At 38.9% G+C, this 12,921-nt stretch overlaps 1 protein-coding gene across 4 annotated transcripts in view; it reads left to right on the top strand.

Annotated features, from left to right (window-relative positions):
- Dmxl2 (Dmx like 2) overlaps window positions 1-12,921 on the top strand; it is a 134,475-nt gene that overhangs the window by 90,463 nt on the left and 31,091 nt on the right. For 2 of the 4 annotated variants that reach the window (XM_013346242.2, XM_005347369.2), the window contains exons 25-27: window positions 353-544; window positions 2,403-2,479; window positions 4,195-4,322. In XM_013346242.2, coding sequence (XP_013201696.1) covers window positions 353-544; window positions 2,403-2,479; window positions 4,195-4,322 — 397 coding nt within the window. Of the gene's footprint in view, window positions 1-352; window positions 545-2,402; window positions 2,480-4,191; window positions 4,323-12,921 lie in introns of all 4 variants that reach the window. The other 2 variants (XM_005347367.3, XM_005347368.2) reach the window with 1 other exon arrangement.

Below are 12,921 nucleotides of genomic sequence, written 5' to 3'. Positions count from 1 at the left end.
ACCATGGAGGAGTGCTGCTTTCTGGTTTGCTTAGCCTACTTTCCTATACCATGTAGGACTACTTGCCCAGGGGTGGCACTGCCCATTGTGGGCTTAGTAACCAAGAAAATGCCCCACAGACTTGCCTACAGGCCAGTGTGATAGATGAGATTCCTTGAGGTTACCTCTTTCCAGCTAGCTCTAGCTTGTGTCAAGTTGACAAACGTGACTAGCACAGAAGTACACTGTATGCTGCCGTCTGCATACCTTCTGTATCTGGGAGAGACAGGTGTTCTGAGTCCTGGTAGAGTGAGTGAACAGAGACAGTGACACGCTGCCTTAGTCACGTTCTTACCACTGTTGTCACCTCCAGGAAACTACAGTAAAGCAGCTCCAGTCTCCACTGCCGCTGCCCACCACCTTGCCTCTGCTTTCAGCAAGTATTGCATCAACAAAAACAGTCATAGCTAACCCTGTGTTGTATTTAAATAATCACATCCACGACATACTTTATACCATTGTGCAGATGAAAACACCACCTCATCCCAATGTTGAAGATGTGAAGGTAATGTGGACTTTGTGACTATTTGTGCACACTAGGAAGGTGAATGTCTTTTATTTGCTCTCTTTTGAGTGTAGAGAGAGTAGTTGAAATGTTCCTATGTGCTGCCTCTTCACTTCCAATGACTTCCAGATTCCAGTGAATGCAATGAAAAGGATGCATTCTTTTTTGTTTTCTTTTTCTTTTCTTTCTTTTTTTGTTGTTTGGTTTCGTTTTTTGAGATGGGGCTCTCACTCTGTTCCCTGGCTATCCCAGAGCTCACTATGTAGACCAGACTGGCCTTGAACTCACAGAGATCCACCTGCCTCTGCTTCCCAAGTGCTAGAATTAAAGGTGTGCGCCATCACATCCAGCCTTGAAAGTATACATTCTTATTTCTAGAAAGGCTATAGTCTTCCTTTCAAACAGGTCAATTCTTTTTATAACAAAACTAATTTTCTAGACAATGTTCTTGCTACTTAATATTTATTTAGGTTTTCTCTTCTAATGAGTTGAAATGAACTAATAATCTAGAAATAGAACTTTTTGTTTATATGTCAGGAAAATGTGAAAGTATAGGTTGAGAGAGGGGTACCTGAGATAACTTTTTTTTTTTGTTTTGTTTTTTCGAGACAGGGTTTCTGAGATAACCTTTTGATTAAATGGCTCCTGAGAAAATATCCTTGTCACTTGTTCCCTGATGATTGTGTTTATTGGAGGCTGTACAATAGGTTAGAGACAATCAGAATCCTAAATTAGCCCTCTACCCTATTCTGAGTGCTGAACTCATGAACTCCAGTAAATCTCTTAGAGCCTGGCAGGGTGTGGGGAGGGAGCTGCCTCCACTGCCTGCATGGCTGCGTTCATGCTGCTCTGTCCTCCTTCTGGCACCTCATGCACAGTCAGTTCCTGCTGTGTTTATCCTCCCTCTCCTTTGACAGACATGTTTGATCTCTGTTGAGATACTTTTCTGAGGGATCCAGATTGTCTAATCATATCAATTTATTGGAGATTTCTAATCTATAGTATGAAGTAATCCATATTAGTAGTCTTGTAGAGTTTGCTTAAATTATTTGTTAGACTAAGAAATAAAAAAAGATAGCAAGTTGGTAAATGCTCCCTTCCTTAGAATTTGTATAGGGTTCCCCCACCCCGTCCCAGTTTTTCAAGACAGGTTTTTTCTGCTAAGTGTGGGTATTAAAGGCCTGAGCCGCCACCACCACCAGGCTTGGATAAGGCTTTTAAAGGCATGGAAGTACCTCTGAAGTCCCTTTGAATTTTAAGAAATTTATGAGTCTGAAAGTGTTGATTCAAGGGAAGTTTAAACTGTGTCTTTTAAAAATATTATATATAGAATTTTAAAACTTTCTAAAAACACATTCTTATGACTTTCCCTTTCCTATCAATATTAACTAAATTATTTGCTTTCTGGAAAATGAGCCATTACACATAGTGCTTGATTTACTTACTGAACAGCCATTGTTACTGATAAGATTGAATCTTGTATAGTTTCATAATACAAAGCCTAAATGAAAAGTCTGAAAGTTCGGTGCATAGTTGGCTTCAGTTTTCCTTTTTATATCACTATGTAAGTTAATTGTTGTGGCTTAGACAAGACCTAGTCTCATGAGACCTGGTCTGCTCAGTGCCTGGTAAGTGTTAGGCTCACAGCAAGTATATATTTGATAAAGATATGTCCGAATGAGTCAGCTTTGTCATTGGGCATGCCTATAAATGAGTTAGTTTAAAAGTAGGGTTATCTTCTGTAGGATCCAGTTTTATTTATGATTTTCTAGTTTCCTCAGTATTTCCTGACTTTTAAGATGTTGCTGTTGTATAGAAATGTTAGTGCAAATTGTAACTGTGGCTGTTTTGGTTTTAGGTGCACACACTTCATTCACTAGCAGCTTCACTTTCTGCATCAATTTACCAAGCATTATGTGACAGTCATAGCTACAGGTAAAAATAACAAATCAATAAAGAAACCACCCCAAATAGTTTTAATAGAGCCAAACATTCAACTGCTCCAGACTTTTATAGGATTCTTTTTCTTAGTGTTGAAAATAATTCCCTAGTATAAATGACATGTGTACTTTAATGGATAAAATAGACCCAGAGAGAAAATAATAATTAGTTGGTTAGTTTAGATGTCACCTAGTAACAAAAGAGAAATATAGATTATGACAAGCAATAATGTGAGTGATCCTAATAACTGTCTTTGATTTCCTTGAAGGAAGATTCTTATCACAGTGTTTTATACTAGAGATCCCTAGTCCCTCAGAGGTCACGCTCTGAAGCCAGTCAGCTTTTACTTGGTTAACTGGTTTTCAGTTGAAATTAAAAAAAAAAACTTGGAAAAGATACATGCTTAAAAGTTACTAGTTTAACTTATACTTTTATGTGTGGTATAGAAGTCAATTGATGGTATCAGTTTTGTTTGTTTATGCCATACTGGGGATCAATTGTAGGCCATTGTACCTGGTGTGCAGACATGTTCCACCCCTAAGTTATACATTCCCAGACCTCTGCTTTTAGTAACAGGGCCTCAGCAAGCTTTCCAAGCTGGAACTCACTCTGTAGCTCAGGCAGACCCTGAACTTGTGGTCCTCATGTCTCATCTTCCTAAGTAACTGAGATTACAGGTCTGCACTACTATGCTAGCTAATTGATATCAATTAAAAATAATTTTAGTTTTTCTAAATATCAAATTGCCTGTATCTGTTATTAAAATACATTGCATTCTAATGATTAGAATGGCATGAGTTGTAAGAAATGGAACAACTTGGAAGGATGACCTAGATTGAAATGAAGTACACTAATAAATGAAAAAATTTAATAGAAATCTATTTACATGAGCCTTTTCTTTTTCTTATAAAGGTAGCTGCCCTTTATGGGAACATTTGATTTAAAAATAAGGAGTTACTCCCTCAGAAATGGTCTGCACTCTGCACTCTGCTTTTATCCTAATTAGCCCATACTTAAATGACTCCAAGGATTAAAAATTATAAGCAAGGAAGAAAACTTTGGTTTAGCTGACACGGTCATCAAATGTCTGTAGATAAATTGTTTCCTATTAGTCCCTGGCTAAGCTGGCACTGAATGAGGTTTCAGATACATTGCTTTGAAGTGAATGTTTTTAGGCTTGACTATGACTTACTCTTTGTAGCCAGCTCGGCCTCTTGTTTTTTGTATTTCCTCCATTTCCACAGAGCTCTTTAGAGAAGGGAATCAGTTTTGAGAAGCATTGGTCTTAGATTTAGATAATTCGCTGGCTTTTAGCTTACCTTCTGAATATACAGTTATGCTTAAACAGTTTTGCAGAGCTAAGAATTAATAAACTCAGACCCTGAATTATTGTCTGCTGTGTCTCCAACTAACATTGACCTCCAACTTTAGAAATTGAGCACAAGTAGAAAGTGTCTTAAAATATTAAGAAGCGTTTGAAAAGCACTAAAATTGTCTGCCCAGGGTAGTGAAAATGAGTGTTTTGTTTTAGAAGACTATCAATAAACATTTTAACTAATTTAAAGAACATTCTAAAATAAGTTCTCATTGCAAAAGTGAATTCAGTGTTAAAAGCTTTTGATTTTTCATAATTGTCTAAGATAGATTTATGTAAAGTACATGTTCACTACCTCTCCCAGTGCAGTAACTGTATCTGTTTGTTTTAGCAGTCAGACAGAAGGAAATCAGTTCACAGGAATAGCTTATCAAGGACTTCTTTTAAGTGATCGGCGACGACTCAGGACAGAAAGTATCGAAGAGCATGCGACACCAAACTCAGCTCCAGCTCAGTGGCCTGGTGAGAATTTCATGGGTGGTGTGTTGTGGAGGGAGTGGGTTTTTCCTTTCAAATCCTTTCGTAGTTAAAAGAACTTACATTTACTTATTTATATTGTGTGTGTGTGTGTGTGTGTAAGGGGTCACTTAAGGCACACATTAAAGTTAGAGCCCAACTGTGGTAGTCAGCTCTCTGTTTTCACCTTGTCAATCTTTTTTTATTTATTTTTTTATTTTTATTTTTTTTATTGAGAAAAGGAAAAAAAAACAAGTTTCTGCCTCCTCCCAGCCTCCCATTTCCCTCCCCTTCCTCCCACCCTTCTCCCCCTCCTCCTACCCTTTTCCCTCTCCTCCCACCCTTCTCCCCCTCCCCCTACTCCTCTCTCCCTCCCTCTCCAGCCCAAAGAGCAGTCAGGGTTCCCTGCCCTGTGGAAAGTCCAAGGTCCTCCCCCCTCCGTCCATGTCTAGGAAGGTGAACATCCAAACTGGCTAGGCTCCCACAAAGCCAGCACATTAAATAGGATCAAAACCCCGTGCCATTGTCCTTGGCTTCTCATCATCCCTCATTGTTCGCCATGTTCAGAGAGTCCGGTTTTATCCCATGCTTTTTCAGTCACAGTCCACCTGGCCTTGGTGAGCTCCCAATAGATCAGTTCCACTATCTCAGTGGGTGGGTGCACCCCTCGTGGTCCTGACTTCTTTGCTCATCTTCTGCCTCCTTCTGCTCCTCATTGGGACCTTGGGAGCTCAGTCCAGTGCTCCAGTGTGGGTCTCTGTCTCTATCTCCATCCATCACCAGATGAAGGTTCTATGGTGATATGCAAGATATTCGTCAGTATTGCTATAGGATAGGGTCATTTCAGGTTCCCTATCCTCAGCTGCCCAAGGAACTAACTGGGGACATCGCTTTGGGCTCCTGGAAACAACCTAGATGCCCTTCAATGGAAGAATGGATGAAGAAAGTATGGAATATATACACATTAGAGTACTATGCTGCAGTAAAAAACAGTGACTTCTCTAATTTTGCATGCAAATGGATGGAAATAGAAAACACTATACCGAGTGAGGTAACCCAGACCCAAAAAGATGAACATGGGATGTACTCACTCATAATTGGTTTCTAGCCATAAATAAGGGTCACGGAGTCTACAATTGGTGAACCTAAAGAAGCTAAGTAAGAAGATGAACCCAAGGAAAAACATATAGTTATCCTCTTGCCTATGGGAAGTAGACAAAATTGCTGGGGAGAAAATTGGGATCTTGGGGGTGGGGTGGGATGGGGGTAAGGGGAGATGGGGAGAGAAAAGGGAGAAGGGGAGGATGGGGGGAACTTGGGGAAACAGGATGATTGGGATAAAGGAAGGTTGGATAGGGGAGCACGGAAGCACAATTCTTAGTTAAGGGAGCCAACTTAGGGTTGGCAAGAGACTTGAACCTAGAGTGGCTCACCTTATCAATCTTGGGGATCAAGATCAGGTTGGTCATGCTTACAGTAGGCACCTTTTACCACTGAGGCATCTTACTGGCCCTGGAATTAAAAAAATACTTTGTATATGTGCATGTATTTCTGTTAAAGGATTAGAAGACAACCTTGGAAGTTGGTCTTGATCATCTGCCATCTTTGAGAAAGGATCTCTTTGTTGCTCAATGCTGTGTCCCAGGATAGCTAACTATAGCACAAATAAGAAAAACACAGAGACAGATACTGAGGTTCAAGCTGAAGATCAGAAAAGCAAAGCAGCCACGCTACTAGAGAACTCTTACCTCTATGAAATCTTCAGATATATTCCTCTCTAATGTGGGTACCACCACTGCCAGGCCTCTATGGCTAACTGTGTGGCTGCTGGGATTAAATGTGTGTGCCACTACTGCCTGGCCTGTATGCCTGACTAGAGTACCTATCTTTGCATTCTGATCTTCGGGCAAACTTTATTTATTAAAACACAGATATCACTTTATTTCTTCTTTTTATATCTAAAATAAAAGAAAGCTGTAACTAAAGTGAGAAAAACTATATACAATAAGTACAATAACAATCTATAATATATACAAGCAATAAATATATCAGCAATGTCTAGCCCATTTTCATTTGACAAATTCAGAGAAAATACTTCAATATCTATCCTATCTTTGTGAGTCCAAAGTCTTGTACCATATTTGTTTTCTGCCATATCTTACATTACCATTCCAAACTATCTCTTGATATCTCTTAATCTTATACACTTTATACTTCTTTAATGAATTTCTTTTCTGAGTCCCATAAACAAGGAATACTATAACTATAACTGTCTAGTCTTCAATTACATCAGAGACTCAAGAAGGAAAGCAGGAAGTGTAAGCAAGCGACTTCCAAAAAATTTGAGAAATAACAGAAACATGGCTGCCTAGCCGGTCATTCAAAGTTCCTCTGCAGCATTGGGACATCTGTCATCAGCCCAAAGGCCTAGAAGATTTGACAGACTTTTCTATGAAGCAAGATTTTTGAAGGACTGTTCCGTCTTGTCTTGACAAGGTTTGGCAGGTACTCTCTTTGGTCCAGTTAGGGCAGCATACTGTCATCAGTGAAGACAAGGGCATTTCCTTGCCCAGGGGCTTACTTTTGCCCCAAAGAAAGTAAACTCTATGTGGAGTTTCTTCGATGCCCATTATCTTCTCTGAAGTAGATTGGTGCTGCCGGGAGCAGACATGTCTCATTGTCATTAAAAAGAAGAAGAAGAATTTAGGTTATTAAAACACCTTAAATGCCATATTCTCTAGATCTCTGAAGTGTTTGAAAATGATCTGTGTATTTAAAATATATCTTTTTGACCTTGGTGGGAGCCCACTGACTCTGACCTGACAGCGGGGAACTACAATAGGACTAAACTAGGCTCTCTGAATGTGGGTAACAGTTGTGTTCCTGGGGCGGATTGTGGGGCCACTGGCAGTGAGACTAGGACATCCCTTCTGCTTGTACTGACTTTTTGGAATCCACTTTCTTTGGAGGGTACCTTGCTCAGCCTAGATATAGTGGGGAGGGCCTTGGTCCTGCCTCAAAGCAATGTACTAGACTTTGGCGACTTCCCATGGGAAGTCTTAACCCTCTGAGGAATAAATGGGGTGCAGGGTGAGGGGGAAGGTGGAGGAAGCAGGAGGGGGAGGGAATGGGAACTGGGATTGGTATGTAAAATGAGAAAAGATAGTTTTTTTAAAAAAATAAATACGTATATAAAGAAAACATACCTAATATGACTATAAGTTTAATTATAATAGGTAACTAATTACTAACCTGCATTTTCTTATTATCCTGAGCAGTTGGTAATAATAACTTTCAAGACCTAGAAATTTGCATTATGTTGTTAAATGAGCTGTATAGGTGCAATACCTTGAACAAGATTAGAAACATATTACAGTATGTTTTAACAAAGTTAATCTCAATTTTGTATTAAGATATAAAATTTGCTTATAATATACAAAAGTCCAATCTAATATAAAATATTTAAACCTAGTAGTTGCTTTTTAAAAATAGATTTAATAATTACCTTTTAAATCTTATCTTTATCCTCCCTTTTTTCTTTTTAGAGTAGATTCAATAATCTATCCTTTTTTCCTATCATATCCCTTCTCTCTCTCTCTCTCTTTTTAAAACAAGAACTATGTTCAACTTTCCTCCTGACTGTAACCAATAACAGATTGTAACTGCCCCCCTAAACAATGACAAATATCCATAGTCCAATGAAAGACCAAAAACCACCCATCACACCTCTTGGGAATATGAGCATCATATTCTTATATTCACTTCTTGCTGTCTGGAGGCAATGGCATCTTTAGGGCACCCTAAAAAGAAAAAATTGGGCTAATTGTCAAGTCTGGGAAGAGGTAGGTGTATCATTTATTGTCCAGTTTCTACCTAATGGGAAAGTATAGGGCTTGTCTCAAGTCCTGGCTAGAGTAGTCTGTGAGGCTGTATCATCTCAGCCAGGGACCTCAAAATTGTTCAGAGCAGTTTGTAATTCAAAGCCAATCTTTAGGTGGTGTTTTTTCATCTTAGTAGTGTTATCATGGGCCTGGAGGAATCATCATTGTGGGGTAATTTATTTATGGGGTCTTTATCATCCCTTTCTGTTTATTTAACATATCCTTTAGAGCTCATTTTTATCTTTCTTTAACTGCCTGACCTGTAGGAGTATGTGGTATATCTGGAAGATCAGCAGCTGTTGTGCCCTGTTCTTGTACAACCTGAATGGTCAGTGACTGCTCCTTATAAAACCTTCTAATATTTTTCCAGGAAACATACATTAATTCATGTCTGTTTCTAAGTTTGGGGGCATGTTAATCTCAGTATTCTATTGCTGTAACAAATCACATCCCCATAAATTCATTGCTGTGTTAGACACACACACACACACACACACACACACACACACACACACACATAGCTTTAATTTTCCTCTCTGTCCTTTTAGCCCTGAAAATTTGACCCATCTTGTACTCTGTTTTATCTGAGATAAAGTTCCAATCCCTAAAATCTAAATATTTACCTCCTGAAGAGGCCAATTTGAATTCCAAGATTCTGGTGAGATTATTGTTACATCTGCACCTGTGTCTATCAGACCATCAATGACAGTGTCATTTATTCATATTTTTAATTTTGGTCTTTGTTCATTTATAGAAGTTTTCCAAAATACTTGCTTTATGGTTTCTCTTGAATTTTTTTGTTCTCTCTTCTATAGCTATTTTGTTATCCAGAACAGTATGGTTTCTTACAGTAGGCATTAGGGTTTTTTAATTGCTCTGGGAAGGTGTTTTCTCCATGATGACAGGAAACAACTGAACCAGATCTGACATAGGGGCCTACAAGAGGCCCCTCATAGAGTGTCCCTGCAGCAAAGGATTACCTTCAATATTCCTTGTTGATCTACATTCATTAGTCCAATGCCTGCCTTTGCCATACCTTCCATATAATCCAGAAGGAAGGGGTGTTCTTTATGTATTGTGATTTATACTAACAATAAACATTGTTAAACAATGTAATAACAGTATACATTATTTCTATGAATGCCCTGTTTACAATCCCTTTTAAGGTAACCATGTTTGCCAAAATTGAAACACTTGACATTTCAGTTTTTCCTCAAAGCTCTGGAAAATACCTATCAACTTCATCATGGTCATGGGATTCAATTTTGATTATATCTTGGATCCATTCCTCTAGTGGTGCTGATCTTAATGGCTTAATTATCCATTTTCATTGAGAACTAGCATTTTCAAAAGTGAAAGATTCAATTATTATTTGTCTAGCTTCTGAATTTGGTACCATTCTATTTACTTCTGAATTTAATCTTTGTAAGAAATCTGTGAAGGCTTGTTTTGGATCCTGTATTACTTTAGTAAATGACTCAGTTTTCTTTCCTACTTGTGCAGTCCCAAGCATTAGAAGCTTTTGTGCAGCATAAAGCTATGGTGTGGTCATCATAAAAATTACCTTTCTATAATAACATAGTCTCCTTCTCAAAGAATTTGATCTTGGGAGATTTCTATATCTCTAGCTTTACTCTGTTGTTCAATAGTCTTAGCCTCTTCTCTGTACCAACTACTCCGTTGTAACTGTGGACCAGGCTCAAAAACAGGTTTAACTAAGTCTATCCAGTCTTTAGGAATAATTCTATTACAGAGTGACCGTGAATTTAACATTTGCTTCACAAAAGATGAATGCATGCCATATGAGACTCAATTCCTTGAATCTCCTTAAATCTAACATTGGCACAGGAGTCCAGTCAGCTCTTACAGAGCCTCTATCATTTGGCAATTCCTGTAAATTTACTGGATATATTAAGGTTGGTTGTTTGAAAACCTTAGGCTGTTTCTCTCTAACCTTATAATGCAATGCTGAAATTGGTTCTCCATTAAATTCCCCTGATTGGATCTGAATATGTCTATGGTCTGTTTTATTATGTTTTTCTAAGGCCTGTATCTTGACAGTCAAGCCAAAAAACTTTTTAAGAGATAAACCAAGAATTATCATAACAACAAGGATTATCAAAATGATAATTATGTCAATCCCAGTTAAATTGATTATCCCTTCATTCAGTTGTTTTATTTTTAAATCATGCATTAAATAATTATACAGAGATCTAACTTTCTCTATCGTACTTTTGTTTCCATTTTTTAACGTGGGAAAAACTCTCCCTTTGAACTAATTCCTCCCTTAAAGAATTCCCAATTTTCTCACCAAATCTGCTGCCAGTGATGATGAAGATGTGAGGCTATTGCTTCTGCATAGAATAGTAAAAGCCTGATTGAATTTCAAGGCAGCTACCTAGTTTGACAGCAGCCTGAGAAGGGGGTTCAGGGAAAGCCCACCAGGAAAGAAAAAAGGAAAACCTAGTCTGTAGGATGCTAACTCCAGCTGTGTGAAACTCCAGCCTATGCTGGTGGCTGCAAAGCCATAATTAAATGACTTTTTTTGTGAATTTGTACCCCCAAAGTTGGGTGCCAGATTTAGCAAGAATAATAAAAACCCAATAACAGATATTGGGGTTCAAACTGAAGATCAAAAAAACAAAGCAGCCAACCACTAGTGAACTCTTACCTCTACGAAATGTTCAGACTGAAAAAAAGAGCAAGTTCTGGTTTCATTCTGCCTTATATTCCTCACTAGTTCTAATATTAAAGGTGTGTACCACCACTGCCCCGCCTCTATGGCTAACTGGGATTATGTAGCTGCTGGGATTAAATGTATGTGCCACCACTGCCTGGCTTGTTGATTGACTAGTGTGGCTAGCTTTGTACTCTAATCTTCAGGTAAGCTTTATTTATTAAAGCACAAATAAAATATAATTATACTAACCCAAAACTTTAGGGGTTTTCCTGTGTCCTTCTCTCATTTTGCTACAGGAACGCTGCAGTTACAGACATGCCCCCACTCCTGGCTTTGTGTAGGTTGTGGAGACTGAAACTCAGGTCCTTCCTTTGTGCTTTAGCGCCTTACCCACTGTGTCATGTTCCCAAGCTGCTCCTTTTTTTTTTCTTTTTCAAGATAGGGTTTTTCTATGTAGCTCTCACTGTCCTGGATCTCACTCTATAGACCAGGCTAGCCTCAAACTCACAGAATCCACCTGTCTCTGCTTCCCAAGTGCTGGGATTAAAGACATGTGCCACCAGCACCCCACCTAAATTTCTTCCTAAACTATTGACCAATTTCCTGTTGTTTCTGAAGAGTTGGTATTTTTTTCTTTTGAGTTGGCAAATTTTGCTTGTTGTTGATGTTTTCTGCTGTGGATTAGCCATTTAAGTGCCATAGTATTTTGAGAATGCTAAGGAAGTTAAACTTAAATAGCTGTAGTGACCAGCATAATAAGAGCTCAACACTTCATGAGCACATCATTTCCATTGCCTGGAATTTAGGGATAGAGTCTCATCAGTGACAGACATGCTGTCATAGATTCAGAGAAGACACTGTTATTTAAGAGTGTAATTTATATACCAGAGCAGAAGTGACCATTCTTTGGTGTCTATTTCATGCTTGACCTGTTTTAACTCTTTATTTGAAATAATTTCAGACTTGCAAAAAGTTCCAAGGAGTCTAAAAATTTTTTTGTGCGGTCATTTTGAGTTAGTTCTCCTATTGACATTTTAACATGGTTGCTTTATCATTCATTCCTTCTCGTGGTGGCATGAATGAAAATGACCCCCATAAGCTCACCTGTTCTAATGCTTGGTCCCCAGTTAGTGAAATTGTTTGGGTATGTTAATTAGGAGGTGTGATCCAGTTGAAGGAGGTTTGGCATTGGGTGTGGGCTTTGGCTCAGTCTCACACTCTCCGCCTGTACCTTCTAGACGAGATGTGTAAGCTCTCAGCTGCTCCACAGCACCTGCGTGATCCCTGCCATGATGTTCATGGACTAACTATCTGGACTATGAGCACGTTCCCCATCAAAGGCATTCTTTTATAAGCTGCCTTGGTCATGGTGTCTCTTCACACAATAGAACAGTGACTAAAATAACATCTCTTTTACTTTTTTTTTTTTTTTAAGATAAGGTCTTATTGTATAGCTCTAGCTGACTTTGAACTTACAGTGGTCCTCCTGCTTCTGGAATTGCAGGCGTGCACCACCACACCTGGCTTCCTTTTTTATTTTCTATGTGTGTGTAGCTAAGGGTATTTTTTCTCAAATATTTGGGGTTTGCTTTTAGGCAAATTTTTATTTAAAAATTTCAGTGTATTTTTATATAAGAACAGATTTTCTCAGCTATAAGCAGGATGGTTAGCAAATTTAACATTTCAATGCTGATAGCAGATAGAGCGGATTGTTGTCTACTTGAAACCTTGTCAGATTTCACCATCGCCACCTTGGAGCCTTTTTCATGGCCAAGATAACCTTAGCTATGATAATCCCATTAGTCTCCTTGAATGATGACTGAAGTCTCTTTTTCCATGCCCTCCTCTCTTCTCTTCCTCTTGCCCTCCCTTTCCTTCCTCCCCCACTTCCATTTTTTCTTTGTTCCATTGTTACTTTTTGAGGGTTTTGGTACAGCCTTGCTAGGCATCGTAGCTAAGTTGGGTCTCTTGCCTGAGTGCTGGACTCAATGAGTGTGTACCTGTTGAAATAAGAGCGGCGGGGCTGCCTCCCCGGCACCCGGCC

Source organism: Microtus ochrogaster, chromosome 5 (assembly GCF_000317375.1).
Source record: "Microtus ochrogaster isolate Prairie Vole_2 chromosome 5, MicOch1.0, whole genome shotgun sequence".
NCBI lineage: Eukaryota > Metazoa > Chordata > Mammalia > Rodentia > Cricetidae > Microtus > Microtus ochrogaster.
This window is presented reverse-complemented; position numbering and strand designations above follow the sequence as displayed.